The sequence below is a fragment of the Nyctereutes procyonoides genome, unplaced genomic scaffold (genome assembly GCF_905146905.1).
Source record: "Nyctereutes procyonoides isolate TBG_1078 unplaced genomic scaffold, NYPRO_anot_genome, whole genome shotgun sequence".
In the NCBI taxonomy this organism is placed as follows: domain Eukaryota; kingdom Metazoa; phylum Chordata; class Mammalia; order Carnivora; family Canidae; genus Nyctereutes; species Nyctereutes procyonoides.
Window position 1 is genome coordinate 63,357,339 of NW_026575043.1, and position 16,801 is coordinate 63,374,139.

At 51.8% G+C, this 16,801-nt stretch overlaps 1 protein-coding gene across 15 annotated transcripts in view; it reads left to right on the top strand.

Annotated features, from left to right (window-relative positions):
- EP400 (E1A binding protein p400) overlaps positions 1-16,601 on the top strand; it is a 103,262-nt gene extending 86,661 nt beyond the window's left edge. For 14 of the 15 annotated variants that reach the window (XM_055323104.1, XM_055323110.1, XM_055323118.1 and 11 more), the window contains 8 exons: positions 1,972-2,179; positions 2,311-2,480; positions 4,264-4,482; positions 6,339-6,534; positions 6,943-7,067; positions 9,055-9,201; positions 12,860-12,937; positions 13,712-16,601. In XM_055323104.1, coding sequence (XP_055179079.1) covers positions 1,972-2,179; positions 2,311-2,480; positions 4,264-4,482; positions 6,339-6,534; positions 6,943-7,067; positions 9,055-9,201; positions 12,860-12,937; positions 13,712-13,984 — 1,416 coding nt within the window. In that variant the 3' untranslated portion in view covers positions 13,985-16,601. The remainder of the gene's footprint in view (positions 1-1,971; positions 2,180-2,310; positions 2,481-4,263; positions 4,483-6,338; positions 6,535-6,942; positions 7,068-9,054; positions 9,202-12,859; positions 12,938-13,711) is intronic. The other variant, XM_055323114.1, reaches the window with a different exon arrangement.
- Positions 16,602-16,801: the final 200 nt, after the last annotated feature.

Below are 16,801 nucleotides of genomic sequence, written 5' to 3' on the forward strand. Positions count from 1 at the left end.
GCAAGGCTCGAACTCATGACCCTGAGACCAGGAGCCGCACACTCCTCTGACAGCGCCAGGGGCCGTTCTGGTTTCTCGTCTCTAGCTTCACTTACTGTAAGGATGCAGCATGTAACACACGCAACATATGAAGTATGTGTTCATAAGGCCTCCAGTCAGCAGTAGGCTATTAGCAGTTAAGGTTTTGGGGTGTCAAAAAAACTTGTATGTGGATTTTCAACTGTGCAGAGGGCTTGGCATCTGTTACCCCCACAGTGTTCAAGGATTGACTATAGAGGACTTCTGGAAATGAAAAGTATGGTTATCAGAATTGGGGGGAAAACTCTGGTAATGGGCTGTGTTTATACACCATTGAGGAGAGAATGAGTGAACCAGGGATAAGTCAGGAGATGCCATCCTGAATGCAGTGCAGGGTGACAGCAAGGGCTGCACAGAAGGGTGCATGTGAGGCCGCAGAAGGCCAGCTCAGAGTTCAGTTGGGGAGGAGGGCGGCCAAAGGCAGTATGGAAGATGTGAGAGTTTTCCAGAACTGGGCAGTGACACTGAGCAGTGTATATAGAAATTCCCACTAAGCCTGACCCAGGACGGTGGAAAGGAGCCCCCGCCTGCACAGTGTGGACAGCAGAGAGGATCCAGAGCAGCCAGAGACACAGCAGCCTCCTCCTCAGAGCCTCTGCCGTGACATCTGTGTGCTAATGAGCTAATGAAAGAAAGTCACACCTGACCCTGGTACTCTGCCTCTTTTGAAAACACCTAAAGAGCACAGAGCTAGCAGCAGGTGGGTCTGTACTAGAGGACAAGCTCGAGGCACAGGGAGTAAGCGCATGGACAGTCAAGGTGGAGACTGATCTCACAGCAGCCGAAACTCCCTGCAGGGCTGCTACAACCAGTGTGCTACACAGGAACAGTGGTCTGTAGTGAGCCAAGGCCCAAGGTGCTGAGATGCTCTGAACTCTTCTTGTTCAGGAAAAATGTGAGACTGTTGATGTGACTTTTTGGCAAGTACTCATGGTATAATTTTTTTAATTATTTGAGAGAGAGCATGCGAGAGAGCTTCATTGTGGGGGAGGGGCAGAGGAAGAGGGAGAAGCAGACTCCCTGCTGAGCAGGGAGCCCGACTACGATGCAGAGGCTGATCCCAGGACCCTGAGATCATGACATGAGCCACCCAGGTGGTATAATTTTTAGGTGAGTCACCAATAGAATAAAAAGTGTAACTTCCAAACTTTGGGAGGGAAAAGTGGGAGGAGGAAAAAAAATGCTGTGAATGAAGGCAGGAAAGGAGATTGAAGACACATGGAGCCAGGTGGGTTGAATAGGAAACACAGATTGTGATATTGGAGTTAGCTAAACACAGGAGTAGGGACATGTGGAAGGGCTAGGAGTGAGCTGCACGGTCTGGAAGAATGTCCTGACCGCCCAGACTGAGGGGCCAGCGGAGGCAAGTGCCATGTTCATGGGCAGTCTCAGAGGTGGAATCAGTGGGGTCTGTCCACAGTTTGTGGTGGGACTGGTGTGGCTGTGGCTCCAAGGGTCAGTGTGGGGCACAGGAGGCAGCAGGGCTGCTCAAAAGAAGCCTTAAGTGAGAGAAAGGGCAGTGGGAAAGGGGCAGTGGTGGAGAGCAAGACCTTACACTGTGTGTTTGGGGAAGTGAGCACAGGCATCTGGAGGATAGTCAGAACCTCACAATGTTCCTGGGGACCAGACTCTTTCAAGTGGCAACAGAGGGACAGGGCAGCCTTTTAGAATGGGAATAGGAGCGTTGCCATCTGAAACGGTTTTTCTGTGGTGACTGACCCCCAGGTGCAGCGTACTCCCTCCATCATTCAGTTTGTGAAAGCACTGAGCTCTGGAGAGTGCTTGCTTTTCCTCAGGTTTAGAGATGGGTGTCCTCTTGTGTTCTCTAGCATACGTGGAAGCCTTGAAGGATAGCGTGGAGTGGCCTGACGGCTTCCCTGTTGCTTCTTGCAGACCTCCGGAGGCTCTGCTCCTGCCCAGGTAGTCCACACCCAGCCTCGAGCGGTTGGCTCCCCGGCCACAGCCACATCCGACCTTGTGTCGCTGGCACCAACCCAGGGTGTTCGAGCAGTTACTTCTGTGACAGCCTCAGCTGTGGTCACTACCAGCCTGACTCCAGTACAGACTCCGACCCGGTCTTTGGTGACTCAGGTGTCCCAAGGTAAGGGCAGGTGGGATTTTCCTGTGGGACCCGTCTTAATGTTTGAACTGGTGAGGACACGAGCATGCATCTGTTGTGGGAGAAGGGGCAGGCCACGTGCGTGCGCCGAGTAACAGAGCACCCTCTCCCAGCCACAGGAGTGCAGCTGCCTGGGAAGGCCATCACACCTGCACACTTCCAGCTTCTCCGGCAGCAGCAGCAGCAGCCCCCACCGCCACCGCCCTCTCAGGTGCAGGTCCCGCAGATTCAGGGCCAGGCCCCGTCACCGGCACAGATCAAAGCTGTCGGCAAGTTGACCCCGGTGAGTATCTTGTAGGAAACCACACACTCACTGCCCGAGGCCTCATGTGCCACCTCGTTGGAAGTATATTTTGCACAGGTCTGCTGCTGTCTTTGTGGGAAGTGTGCTTGCTTTGTCCCTAAAAATGACTTTCCACACAGTGCCACTTCATGGTCGCGTGGCCTATTGACAGCGCTCTGGAGACTTGTCTTTCTGCTTGCTGTCTGGTGCTCTGAGCAGCAGTTCAGGCTCCCGAGAAGTAGAAGGCAGCTTGGTTCCATTCCCAGCTGGAGGACATGCGGGTGGGAAATGACAGTCTCAGAGATGAAGTGGTGCATACTTGCTTTCTTCATGTGTAGTTCATTTGCAGTGCTGAGTGCAGACAGTCCTGATTGTTGCCACCCTCTGCACGACCTGTGCAGCTGTGTATGTAAATGAATTCATTTTGAAAGGAAATACTGTATTCCTGCCAACATGGAGAAGTATCCTTGCTTGGTATGGGAAGTGAGTGGACAAGCATATGTAGACATGAGACAGTATTGTAGAGCTCCATCTAGTTGCCGGGCCTGCCACAGTAAGTACCTGACCTTGGGCCTGCTCCTTCTCCATTACAGAGGGGACAAGGGGGCGTGCTGGAGGGCTGTGAGGGCGTGTAGGCCCTGAACTGAGACTTGACTAGTGAGGCCCTGGGATATGCGCCAGAGGAAGGAAATGCAACCAAGTAAACCATTCACCTCCTCCGTTGCACCAGCCACATTTCAAGGGTGCAGTGGCCATGTGTGGCTGTGGCTAGCATATTGTACAGGCCAGATCTAGAACCTGCCTGTCACCGTGGAAGTCTGAGAGACAGCGCTGAATTTTAAAGTTACTGGCCCAGCACCTCCTTCCCCCCCCACACACACACACACACGTGTGGCCTGTCCTCCCCTTCCTGCTTCTCCCCAGGATATGAGAGCTGGCTCGTGCCCTTGCATGCCCTCCTTCAGCTGCCAGAGCCCCACTTAGCCGCTTGTTTGCCTGTGCCTGGATTCTCCACTCTGCCCTCTCCTCAATTTCAGAGTCCTTACTGTTTTCAGCATGTCGAGAGAGATCTGGTAGTCATGAACTACCCAGTAGTTTTCTAAAAAGAAAATTTATTCCTTGAAATATTTTTGAGCTATTTTGACATCTTGATGTTTTCACTTCTTTTAAAGACGTGAGATTTTTTTTTTTTATTTTTTTATTCATGAGAGACACAGAGAGAGAGGAAGAGACAGGCAGAGGAAGACACAGGCTCCATGCAGGGAGCCCGATGCGGGACTCGATCCCAGGACTCCGGGATCACACCCCGAGCTGAAGGCAGATGTTCAACCACTGAGCCACCCAGGTGTCTCAAGACATGAGATTTATTTATCAACTAAGTATTCATTTGGAAACGAATAGAATAAAAAGTTGAGAGCTGATACACATCTTATAATAAATTTTAAAAATTCAGGAAGGACCATGATTTTAAGACTTTCTAAAATTTTATAGTACTACAGACTTAAATCAATTTGTTTGTAAGTGAGAAAAACTGAGAAATTTTGCTATGAATTTACTGACCTGTCAGAATCACCATTTCTGGTTATTATCAGTGATATGCTAGTTTTTAATAAAGGAACATTTGAAAATGTCAGAAGGCTTCTGGAGGATGGTTTGCATATTGTGTGTTAGCAACTGTCTACCTTGGTATTTAATGGATAGTACGATAGTAACTTAAAACCAAGATTTATAAGAAATGGAATGCAGTTAATATTGATGAAAAGCTACTTTATCTGGGTTTTAGGAACATCTGATCAAAATGCAGAAGCAGAAACTGCAGCTGCCCCAGCAGGCCCCCCCACCGCAGGCCCCGCCAGGGCCCCCACAGCCCGCTACACAAGTGCAAGTGCAGGCCCCGCCACCCACGCCGCAGCAGAGCCCCCAGCTGGCCACGGTCACGGCCCCGCGGCCCGGAGCCCTGCTCACGGGCACTACCGTGGCCAACCTCCAGGTGGCCCGGCTCGTAAGTTCCGGTTGATACATTTGTTTTTCCAAAGCTATGTCTTTTAACATTTAATTGAATGTTACTGCTTGCTGAGGACCGTGTTAGGTGTTCTGGCAGACCTACCAGGAAAGTAGAAGATGTGCGCTTTCCCCCAAGAGCTTAAGTTGTCCTCAGAGAGGATGAAACACGACACGTGAGGGCACTTACGTCATCCTGCTTCCCAGGACGTGAGCATCACAGAGCTCATGGCGGGCTGGGCAGCTGGAGGAGGTGGGGGCGGGCTGGACTGTGCACAAGGGCGAGGTTTCTATGGGGGTGAGGCCCATGCAGTTGGAGCGTAGGTTATGGTGAATGGGACCTGTGTAGGGAGGTGGGCGAGGCCTGAACACCAGGCTCTGGTATCACTGTTCTGTAGGCAGAGAGACTCGAGGTTTGTGAACAAGAGCGGAATGTCACGGCGAAAATAGTGTCTGGGAAGATCAGTTAAACTCAACAAGTGTAAGTCAAATGTCCTGTGGGCCAGACACTGCCCTGCTGGGGGAGCCCCTGTCCTGGCACTAGGGATGGCCGGTGCCAGGGCCCCTGCTCCAGGCCAGGCACTTCCCTAGGCTCTGTATTTCTCATGTGGTCAGTGCTCACAGACTGCTGCTGAAGCCAGCATTGGCATGTTCACATAAACACATAGTAGGTGCAGAAACTGAGGCAGTCAAGTAAGTAACTTGCCCGAATCCGATAGCTAGTACCCTACAGCTTGCACAGGGTGCTCAGGCTTGGCTTCATGTGTGCCTCACCCCCACTTCATGTCTGTAAGAAGCAGGGTAGAGGCGGACAGGAACTGGGAAAGCAAGTTTGGTTTCATCCGTGTTCATGAGAAATGCAAATTCAAAGGAGAAGGGTGTCGACCCTGTGTGCCAACCAAGGCATGGGGAAGGCATGCTCCTCATGTGAGATTGGCCAGATGGGTGGCTTCTCCTCTGGGAGGGCTTCTAGTCCCTGAGCTACAAAGTGCACTCGCCGCTTTACCTAGCGGTCCTGTTTCCATTCTCACATGAAGTAGAGAACGAATCCAATGAGATGGACGCGCAGTCCTGCTGTTTCAGTCGTGTTAGAGGAGTCAGGTCCCCATTAGCTAGAGTTGTCTGCGTAGTGGTGAGCATCCACACATTGGGGTAGCATGCGACTTTGGAGAAGGATTGTTGTAAAAGGCAGAGAAACAGACTACAGGATATTTGTGAGTCCCACCATAGCAAGCGACACAGGTAAGAACAGCATCTGATGGGCTAAATACCGGTTTTCACATTCATGTGCAGGTAGTTTTAGGGCTGGGGGTTCTTTTACTTCTCTATGTTGTCTCAGGTAGTCTGAGTGCTTGCTTATACAGGTGAGACAGGTCTGTTTTCCTTTCTGAAGCATAACTTCAGGAAACGAGCGTTTGGTGGCATTGTGGAGACTGAGTAGCACAAAGCGGTGCCGGCAGGCGGTGGTCACTCGCAGTGGTTGAGGGTGGGACGGTAGGCTGACCTTCAGGCGTAGCCAGAGGAGTGGGTGTCTGTAGGACATGTGGCTATCGATAGCGCCTCTCTGAGGTCCAAGAGCCAGAAGGAGGAACAGTGGAGACCAGTGCCACATAGCAGGGTCTGAGCCTCAGTGTGAACAAGCAGATGTGGGTCTTGCTAAGCCCTCTTCCCGGCATTCACCAGTGGTGGGTTAGGCATAGAGCAGCCCTCAGTGAACTGTGTCCCTTCAGTTGACAGCCACTTCTCACTTTTGTGATCTGTAAATTTCTCACTGTTTGACCTCTTGTGGGGAAATGTTTGCAAAGACACATAGTATCCCAAATATCTCTGGACTCTCCCATTATTTTCACTGTTTAGACCCGGGTTCCCCCTTCGCAGCTGCAGGCGCAAGGGCAGATGCAGGCTCAGGCGCCCCAGCCCGCTCAGGTGGCGCTGGCGAAGCCTCCAGTGGTGTCCGTGCCTGCGGCCGTGGTCTCCTCGCCAGGTGTGACGACCCTGCCCATGAACGTCGCTGGGATCAGCGTGGCCATTGGGCAGCCACAGAAAGCCGCAGGTGCCTATCATGTGCAGCTCCTTCCCTCCCCCACTTGCCCCACTGAGAGCCTTGAGCAAGGCTGGCTGGCTGTGCCAGATGCCCACCCTGCTGGCTTCTGTGCCAGATGCCCCTTTCAGTTATGTCAGGGCACCCTCTGGCTAGTACAAGTTTCAGCCCTTGATCTAATCTGTTGACATTTGGAACAAACACCTTTGTTTGAAAGTCCTAATGGGCTCACAGACGTTTTAAGTATACCTGCAAAACGGCTGTTTTGTGTTCACGTAGTTCCAGAAAGTAGTCCGTGGGAACAACTCAGTGGGTCTGGGAGGTGGAGGGAGCTTCAGGGAGGCTGAGGGAGCTTCAGGGAGGTTTGAGACCCTTGTTCCCACTGAGCTCTGTGACTAAAGATGGGCTCACTATTCACAGGACAGACCGTCGTGGCTCAGCCTGTACATGTCCAGCAGCTGCTGAAGCTCAAGCAACAAGCTGTGCAGCAGCAGAAAGCCATCCAGCCGCAGGCCGCTCCGGGCCCTGCGGCAGTCCAGCAGAAGGTACCGGTTGTCTGCATGCGGTTCTCCCGTTGTACTGTCTTCAGGCTGAGCCAGGCCCTCCTGCTGGGCGCATGGACAAGAGAGTGCTGCACGGGAGCCACACGCGACCCCGTGCTTGTGCACTTGGCTTACAGAGCTCTTGGGGTGGGAGCTGCTAAAAGGCCCTGCAGGGAGAAGGTGGTCACAGGAGCTCATGGGGGAGCTGTGAAGTCAGCTGTGGAATTGCATGGCTGGGAAGGGCCAGAGGGGGTCCAGGGGTGCAGGTGTAGCTCGCCGCGTGTGACTGCCTGGGCTCTAGATGTGCACACACAGATAGGACCTGGCCAGGAGCTGGGTGGGGACTAACATTCTTACCTGTTTGTACGTGCAGGGCAGAGAGGGGAAGCAAGGGGAGAGGGGCCTGATGTGAAGTCCTGTCAGTGTCCCGCTGACTCTGACATTTGAGCATTAGCTCTGAGCTGTTGCAGGTGTCCAGGCTGAGCCTCCTGTAGGCCCGTGTGTTCAGGTTGTGCCCTGTGCGGATGCTGTACTGACATACAGGAGCAGAGTGTGAGGTGCCCTGTCATCCAGAACTTCTGCTTTGTGTACTTCCTGGTAGTATACGGCCCAGCATGCAGATGATGACGTTTGGCGCTTGCACTGAGTGTTGTACCTGCTGTTTGTGAACTGGAGCTGGACACACAGGCTGAGGGTGGAGCAGCTATCACTCCCTGTGTGTGCTGGGAGCTCTGAGGGCATCTGCTGCCAGTTTTCAGAGCACGGCTGCATGCTACTTTAAGGAAACTGAGGCTCAGAGTCGCAGAGCTGATCATCGCATGTGGGGCACGGTACAGTGTCCCACAAGAGTCGGACAGCTCTTCCCTGAGTGTCGCTGCTCCTGCTTGCAGGAGCTGAGCTCAGATCTGGTGGGGGCTGAGATACTGCCAGTCCCTGACACCACTGTGCTTTGTGGGGACAGAGGAACAGTCAAAAGTTGAGCAGTCCTCGGCAGCCTTGGGTGAGTTGATGAGCACTAGGAGGGCATGGCAGCGTGAGCAAGGAAGGCGGTGAGGCAAGAAGGGCAGAACCACTTGGGACGTGGTAGAGCAGCGTAGGATGGGGCCCAGAGAAGCGCTGTCCTGGCAGCAGCCCACCATGCCAGATGTGTACCCTTCAGATACTTTCCTCCTCTCTTCCGGAGAGAGCCACAGGCAGGAAGAAAGGTATGTCTCCTCTGATGGAAGAGACTGGTCAGTACCCTCGTCTCTGGGAGCCACTTTCTCCCTGATGGCAGACAGTTCCAGGAGGGACACAACCACATCCTTGGGCTTTGGGGCTTTTAGGGATGCAGGACAGCTCATAGATCTGGCCATGCTGGAGGCATTATGACAGGAGGGCAGGGGTGCCAGCAGTGGGGCCTGGGTAATTGAGAAGGCTTAGCTTCCTGCCAGGAGAGAAATGGAAGACCCTTAGCTATAGTATTGGTCTGATGTTCACAGGATCTGAAAGAAAACTTCTGAGACATTAGGAAAATATCTGTGTGTAGCGGTGGCTTCACAAACCACACAGACTGTGTATGCATGGCCTTCTGAATAGGATTTGCGTTCTTCTAGCAAAGAAAACTAGAAATTAGGTTAAACATGCAAAGCTTGTGCGTAGAGGTTTGTTATCCCTTTTGTTAAGTATTTTAAAGTATGCCCAGATCTTAAAATTAGATTCAGGAAAGTGTATGTGCATGGTTTTTGTATTCTGGTCAAGTTCACTCATGTGATGAGCAGACACCTCACCACGTGTGCAGAGGATGTAGAGACAAGCTCCAGCCTGGTCTCTGAGGGAGCTTCCCAACAGAGGAGGCCAGGCACACTGGTGGGGCAGCTTCAGGAATGGGTGAAAGGCAGGCAGTGTTGGGGGTGGGAGGTGGTCATGCTGTGGCCCTGTGGGAGGCCCTGTTTGAGAAGAGGTCACAGCCTCACCTGGCTCTAACCTGGAGCAATTTTTCTTCCTTCAGATCACCGCACAGCAGATTGCTGCTCAAGGGCAACCACAGAAGGTCACCTATGCCACCCAGCCAGCCCTTAAAACCCAGTTCCTTACCACACCCATCTCCCAGGCCCAGAAATTGGCTGGGACCCAGCAGGTGCAGACGCAGATCCAGGTAAGCACACCTGAGCATAAGGTGGGTCACAGAACAGGAGGTGCCTGGGAAAGTGAGTAATTAGCATATGGGCTACAGAGAATAAGGACGGGCAGACTCCTATGAAACCAGCACCCCATCAAAGGTGGCTGGCCCCCTGACATTCCTCGCTGGCTTTGCTGCCTCTGGATTGCAGCAGTGTGGCCGGGGGGCCGTGCCGAGGTCTGTCTCTGAGGGGTGTCCTCCATGTCTGGATGTCTTCCTGGAGTTAGTGAGTCAACACAGTCCATTGCTGTGCTGCCGATGGCCGCGTGGGCTGCTCCTGGCTTTGCTCCTGGCCTGGGGATACTTAGAGAAGGCACAGGGAGCAGCAGAGACGCATGCTGTGGGACAGGACCCACCTCTCGGCAGCAGCGTGACTGCTTCATGCGTGTGAGCGGCGCTGTGAGTGTGTGCACGTCTGTTGGGCTTCTGCAGTGGCGCCAGCCCTGCCAGCCTCCACCCAGCCTCGCCCTACACCGGTGCGTCCTGGCGACTCCTGCAGTCCTGCCGTGCATGACTCTGCTGTCAGTTGGGGTTCCTCTTCTGTGAAGCGCCTGTTGAGTGTCACAGCGTTGTTCCCATTCTGGGTGTTGGCCTTAAGGTCTCAGTCCTGTTCACAGGCTTCTCCTCGCTCATGGCCTGTCTTCTTCGCACTGAACTGTGTGGTGTCTGTGCACGAACAGAAGTTAGTAGTTTTAACATATCGGAATTTGTCAGTCTGTTTCTGATTAGTGTTTTTGTGTCTTGCATAAAAATCCTTCCAGAGGTCTTGATGTTCTCATCTTCTAAAAACTTTGTAATTTCTTTTACACTGAGGTTTCTGACGTTCTTGGAATGGGCTTTTCCAGACAACATAAAACAGAATTCAGTTTATTTTTCCCATTAGAATACCGTTGTTTTCCACGCTCCTTTCTTCTGATCCAAAGCACGACACTAGCATAAATCGTGCGTAGTTGTGCATGGCACTTTCTTTAGCACCGTGGTGTCTGCATGTCCGTCCCGTTGGCCATGTAGTGAGACTTGGCCCATGGGGCATGCCCGCCTCGGACTGTCAGGAACATCCTGCTGTCCGTGGCTCTCTGCACTTCCTGTTAGTTTCCAGTCAGCTTGTTAAGCTCTCACCATGGACGGAGCTGTTGGGACTCCTACCAGGACTGCTAGGACTACTAGGCTTGGGCGGCACGTTGCTGGAGTTTGCACCCCCTCAGGGTATCTGGGGGAGGCTGTGTCTTTGCAGCTGGAGTGCAGACTCATCAGTGCCATGCATCCTTTGTTGTTTGGCTCCTTCAGTGCCCTCTGACCAGGTTTTTTGAATTTTTGTCCAGGAAGGTCTTAGCCCTTGTACTGGATCGGTTCCTCAGTACTTAGTGTTTCCTGACACTTCTGTCTTACTGTGTTTCTGACTTTCTGTTTGACGTCTGCGCCTTTCTCTTTGCACCTTGGCTTTTGAATCTGGCTGCCTTGATCAGCGCTGTTCCTTTGACAGTTGGTCTGTGGCCCCCAGTGCATCCTTGGTACCTGGACAGGTGGCCTGTGCCGAGTGGTGGCTGGCATCTTCCTCTTCCCTTGCCCCTTTCTTCCTGCTTTACCACACTGGCAAGGCCTGCCGGCCCCTGGCGGAGTGGCACGCACAGGCACTTATCTGTATCACTGTCACTCTGGTCACTGTGCAGGGTCCAATGTTTAGAATCAGCCTTCAGTAGAGTAAGAAGATTCCCTTCTTCACCTTGTTTGCTGGGAGTGTTTGTTCCTTTGTGTCTTCCCCAGTCTTAAGGCTGCCGTCAGTCTCTGTGCTGATGACTCCAGGCTCAGCCCTGTGGCTGATGGCTACACAGTCTCTTCCATGTCCTTCTGTGTCATTCACTAACAGACATACGTTAGAATCTCTCCGCTCTCATTTTGCGTCTGTTTCTCGTGACTTTTTCTATTTTTGTTATTTCTATGTTAGATTCCTTATTATTGGCTACATTTAAATTAAGGGTTTTATGTCCTTGCTGTTGTTGCCTCAGGAACTGTTTGTATTTATAGTGGTTATTTTCTTGGAAGCCAGTTCTCCTTGAAGCCTGCCGTGGGATTGCTTCGAGGTCTGGGTTGAAGGCTGATTCCTGCTTCTGCTGGGCGCCCATGGGCGCTACCAGGGCCAGTCAGTTGTGGCAGGAGGGCTGGTGTCTCCCGGGTAGTGTCAGTTCAGTTCTGCCATGTCCCCTCCCCCAGCAGCACCAGAGCCTCAGGCAGTTGACATCCTCACAGATTCCCCCAGGTGATAGAGCCACAGCTATAGCTCGTCGCTGACAGTGGGTTTGAGCTTGGCCTCTTGTCTGGCGCACCCTGCATGACCTAGAGAGTCATGTGCTCTCAGGGTGAAAGCTGCTGTAGCGCCTCAGTTCCCAGCTCTGGGCTCCCACCTCTGCTTAGGTTGGGAGTTGAGACGTCTTAGTTTCACCCACAGGGGTCTGTGCTTATCCTGCCGTGTGCAGGTGGGGCCCTGATCTCGCTCACCGAGTCTTTGTTTCCCCGCCAGTGCTCAGAGCACTCAGGCAGGGGCTCTTTTTCTCTTAGCAAATTCTGTTTACTATTTTTATCAATTTTTATTTTAGTTACAATGAGCTAGTAAGTGCCTTCCGATGATTTCAGTTTTTATAGTGAGTACTAACATTTACTTGGAGCTCTTTCATTTAAAAGTACATCTTGTAATTTCACATTTTCTCCAGAATTATTTTGGTAAGACTTATTTTCGTCCCTGCTCTGTGAGTTAGAGACCCAGGTGGGAGGTGTCCTGGCCCCCAGCAGCTGCTACTTGGGAGCCTGTTTTGCTCTGAACCTACACCCTGGGTAGACACCAGTTGCCTGAATTGTCGCACTGCATCGAAACAGCCACATATGTATGGGATGATGTGTTTGCAGAAGGCAGCACAGGGTGGAAAGTTTTATCAGGAACGAAGATCATGGGCAGCCCGGGTGGCTCAGTGGTTTAGCGCCGCCTTCAGCCCAGGATCGAGTCCCACGTCGGGCTCCCTGCATGGAGCCTGCTTCTCCCTCTGCCTGTGTCTCTGCCTCTCTCTGTGTCTCTTATGAATAAATAAAATCTAAAAAAAAAAAGAAAGAAAGAAAGAAAAGAATGAAGATCTCAGTAACAAGGAAAATATAAAAAGATGATACAATAACTAGTTCTAGTTTAAAACGTTGAACGTTGAGACATGTTTGAAATGGACCCCAGCTGGTCCAGATCACCTCATGGTGTAGGCAACCTCCTAACCTAGAACAGCGCCCGGACTTGGCGAAGGGACTCTCATGAGCGCTGATGAAATGCCAAAATATTTCATTCTGTCTTCAGTTTAATTGTCTTATATAAACTTGGAACAGTTGTTAGTAAAAGAAAAACCATGACTGAAGTATGAGCCCAAGATAAGCTAGCGGTTGGTTACACACAGATGAAGGAGGCAGGCATTACTCTGCGCGAGCCATGATAACTGGCTGCAGGTGAGCAAACCGAGAATTGCTCTTTGGTGTCATCTGGCCCCTGTGTTCTTTTTACTTTTGCATTAAGAACTGAGAAGGAAAGAAAAGAGTAAAAGGTCTCTGTGTGTGCACATTCTCTTGAATTCTACATTTGGCTTTTTTGTTTTGATTTGTCAAGGTTGCAAAACTCCCTCAAGTCGTCCAACAGCAGACACCTGTGGCCAGCATCCAGCAGGTGGCCTCTGCTTCCCAGCAGGTAGGACCTGCAGACGCCCACTCCTCTGGGGAGTCTCCCATGGACTTTGAGTAAAACTTCATGTTTCCTGCTAGGAGAGTTCTTGGTTTTCATTCTGGAAAGTAGAATATTAACTCTCAGAAAATCACTGTTGATTGTCTTAATTCAGCAAAGATTAATTCTGGGGACAACATCTGATCCTTAATCTAGCAGGACACAAACTGAACACCCATATTCAGACTCAGTGTTGAACGTATAAAAGGAGCCCGTTTGTAGGATCCTCCCTTCAGCCAGCAATTGCAAGTGCATCCTACAAGCTGAAACCCCCATAGCTTAGTTTATGGAAACACAGGAAACAGAATCTGCTTACAGTGACCTTGGTCCTAGAAGTAGAAGTACTACTGAGGACAGCAGTGACCATTGTCGCCAAACCGCCAGGCTTCCACCTTTTTATTTGCCGCTGCAGAATGTGGCCTTGTCAAGCAGTGCTTTAACAAAATACTTCAAAATCACAGTGGTATGTAGATTTCAAGGAACTAAACAGCGCTAAAATCTGAATGCCACCGCCAGGCGCCAGCTGTCAGCCTGTGCCAACAGTGGTTGCGTTCAGTGGCTTTTTCCTGTTCCTGTGTGGTCAGAAACCAGAGGTCATACTTTGATACATCACCGTAGTTCTCACGTTTCACAAAAGCATTTGTGCTGAGGAGGTTTCTAAACCCCCCCCCTCCCTATCTTTCAAATAACATTTAATTGACTGTGTCACTAGATCTGTGTTTTCTAACCATTCTGGCTCAGGCTTCCCCGCAAACGGTGACCCTCACTCAGGCAACAGCAGCCGGGCAACAGGTGCAGATGATCCCCACAGTGACGGCGACAGCACAGGTGGTGCAGCAAAAGCTCATGCAACAGCAAGTTGTGCCAGCCGCAGCGGGCCAGCTGCAGAGCCCTGGAGTCCCCAACCCCGCCCAGGTGCCGGCCAGTTCCGACAGCCCCAGCCAGCAGCCCAAGCTACAAATGAGAGTCCCTGCCGTCCGCTTGAAGACACCCACCAAGCCTCCGTGCCCCTAGGCACAGCAGCAGGTTGGCCTCGGGATGGGCCACCGTGCACGCTACCACCTAGCCAAAAGTGGGTAGATTTTATTTATTGTTGAACCGTGGGACAGTGTCATTTGAGGTGTTCACCTGGGAAGTTATGATGGAAACAAAGTAGTGTCATTGTTTTATTATCCTGCCTCCTACACCACGGGGGTTGGGGGGTGACCTGCGTTAAGCACCCCCTTTTCTGTATTAGGTGACCAATGGAGGAAGTGGTGTTGGCCGTTGAAGCTCCTCACCTCTCCCCCAGAGCAGTAGTGCAGGGTCCTGAAAGGCACGTAGAATATCTCCTAAGGTTAGTGTGCAGTGTTCCACATGTCACCACATGGAGTGTGCAGTGAGTCATAAAATGGACTTCCTGAAGCTCAGATGTGGTCTTTGGCAGCATCCACCTCTGCCCAGTTCCGTATCCCTCACTGAGAACATGTCCTGGTCCTAGGGGAGGAGAGAATATCTGAGGAAGCCAATGTGATTCCTTCTTTCCCTCCTAAAGTGGGACTTGTCTGAGCAGACGTCTGAAGGAGGTGTCTAGTAGTGACACCCATGCAGGCTCATTCATGACCTGCTCCCGGCCGTGGTGAAGGCTTACCGTCCCCGACTGAATTGTCATTCCAAAGAGCAGCCAGTGTGGCTGCCCCCGGGCCCTCCGCACAGCATGACTGCTGTCTACCCCCGCATATCCGGGATATTCTCCCAGCTTTTGGATGAAGCTTGTGTTTGAATGTAGTGCACTGAAGCCACTCCAGAGAACTTTGTGGAGCTCCTGTCTCAGGCGGGTTTGGGGCCCCAACTGCTGTGTGAGGGGCGCGGTGCCGGTGAGAGTAGGATGCCTGTCCCCGCCCCCTCGCTGTCCTGCCCATCCCAGGCATGATCTGCTGATGGGAGAGAAACCTCCATGTACAGAGTATTTATGAACCTGCAACTGTCACCTACAGAAATGGGCATAGTGAGCTCTTTAGCATAGACTGGTAATGCCAGATTTCTGTTTCTTGTGATGCCTGTGTCTTATATGTGAGCAGATGTGTTCCCTCATGGCTCTGTGTAAAGTGGGGAACCTGTGCGGTATTTGGGAGTGAGAGGGTGGTGCAGTGGAGGGGCAAAGAGGAGGTCCCATGTTCTCCTGTTTTATTTTTTCACTATGGCAGGCTAATCTAGAAGTGTTTGCAGTGGGCGTGATGGGCAGATGGTGTCTGCTTACCTGGATGCTCACACCCAGGCAGACGTGCATGTCCAATGACCCCCCCCCCCCCCGTTCTGTCTCTGTCCCTCTCTCATATTACTTGGTCCAGAAGATCAGCTTGTGTTGGGTCTGAGAGTGAATTTTAGCTATTAATTTTATCTGTCCTCTCCCATGTACCACTTTAAGTGCCACAAAGGAACCCGGACTGTAGTTTTGGTTTCCCATCGATTTTCATCAGCAGTAATATCATGGCATTTACGGAAGCAGCTGGGCAGCTCATTATTGAGCTCTGGGTGAGAAATTTGGAAACAAGTAAAAATCAGATGTTGAGAAGATGGAAGGGACTTAACATTTTAGTTAACTCGAATATGTCGAAACAGTATCGTGACCTGTTCCCACACCGACACTGGTTGGTTCTGGCATGGCCAGTGCTGTCCCGAGGACAGAGTGCACAGGAAGGCTATGTGCGCACTCAGGGGACTCCTGCTCTCTTTTACCCCCAAACCTGCGGAGCTGCAATGTGGAAGGATGCTCTTGTTTCAGCTTCTTGGGATTTGTGCACCCCGTTCTTCTGCCCTTCGTCCTTGCTGGGGCACTGGCAGCTTGCTCTGAGGAGGAAGAGATGCTGGCTGCACCTGCTTTAGAGCACCCTGCACGGAGCTGCTAGATGGAGCCTTCCCTTTGTCTGGAACCCCAGGAGGGAGTGCAGAGCATCTGTCAGAACTTATCTGGGGTGGCAGCGTGTGTGGCATGGGGAGTGAGACAGTGAGAGCCCCTCGTGTCCCAGGGTGTGTCCTTCATTGGCTCCCTCATGCAGAACACGGAGCAGTTGTGGGACTTGTGTCCTTCCTGCAGGCTCTGGTAGGTGCTCCAGGAAACCTCGTCCTCCCTGGGTGTGGCTTTCTCGGTCTTCTGTTGTCAAGAGTACACTGTCCACGTTTCAGAGATGAGCACAAGCCTGGAGGTTGTGCATACCTCCTCGTTGGTCCTGTCAGCAGAGTCCTGCATCGCCCAAGAACCGGTGTTCCTGCCCGGACAGCGTGGGAGGTCTGGAAGTCACAGTGGCCGCCAGGACACTGTCTGACTCCACCTGGCTGTGTGGAGCACTGGCACCTGTCCTCCTCTACTCAGATCTTGGCTCTGACTAAGCTGAGGCTGTTTGGGGGGCGCCCCTGGAGAGCAAGAAGCTGAACCTGCACATGCAGGAACATGGGGCCGTGTGAGGCAGGGCTCACCTGTGTGCATCTTCACCACTTTCTGTGCCAGACAGTTGTTGGGTTTAAACATACAGGAAGAAGACTGAAGCTGTACATACTTTGTAAACATACCCGTTTGTACTTGAATAGTAGGCTTTTAAAGAGGGCACGGATACCCGCCAAACAAAAGGTATAATAAAATGACCTTTTTATATGTTTTTTCGTTTTCTCTTTCATAGAACACTAGTATTCAAATTAAAATGAGATGCTAGTTGCATTTATTTGATTTGTGTGAAGGAAAAACAAAGGGAACACACGCAGGGTTGGAGGCAGATGCCTGCTTCTCCTGGCCCACCGCCTTGGTGCCATGGGAGTGGAGCGTGCTTGGTGGTTCTCCGTGAAAGCCACTCTCTG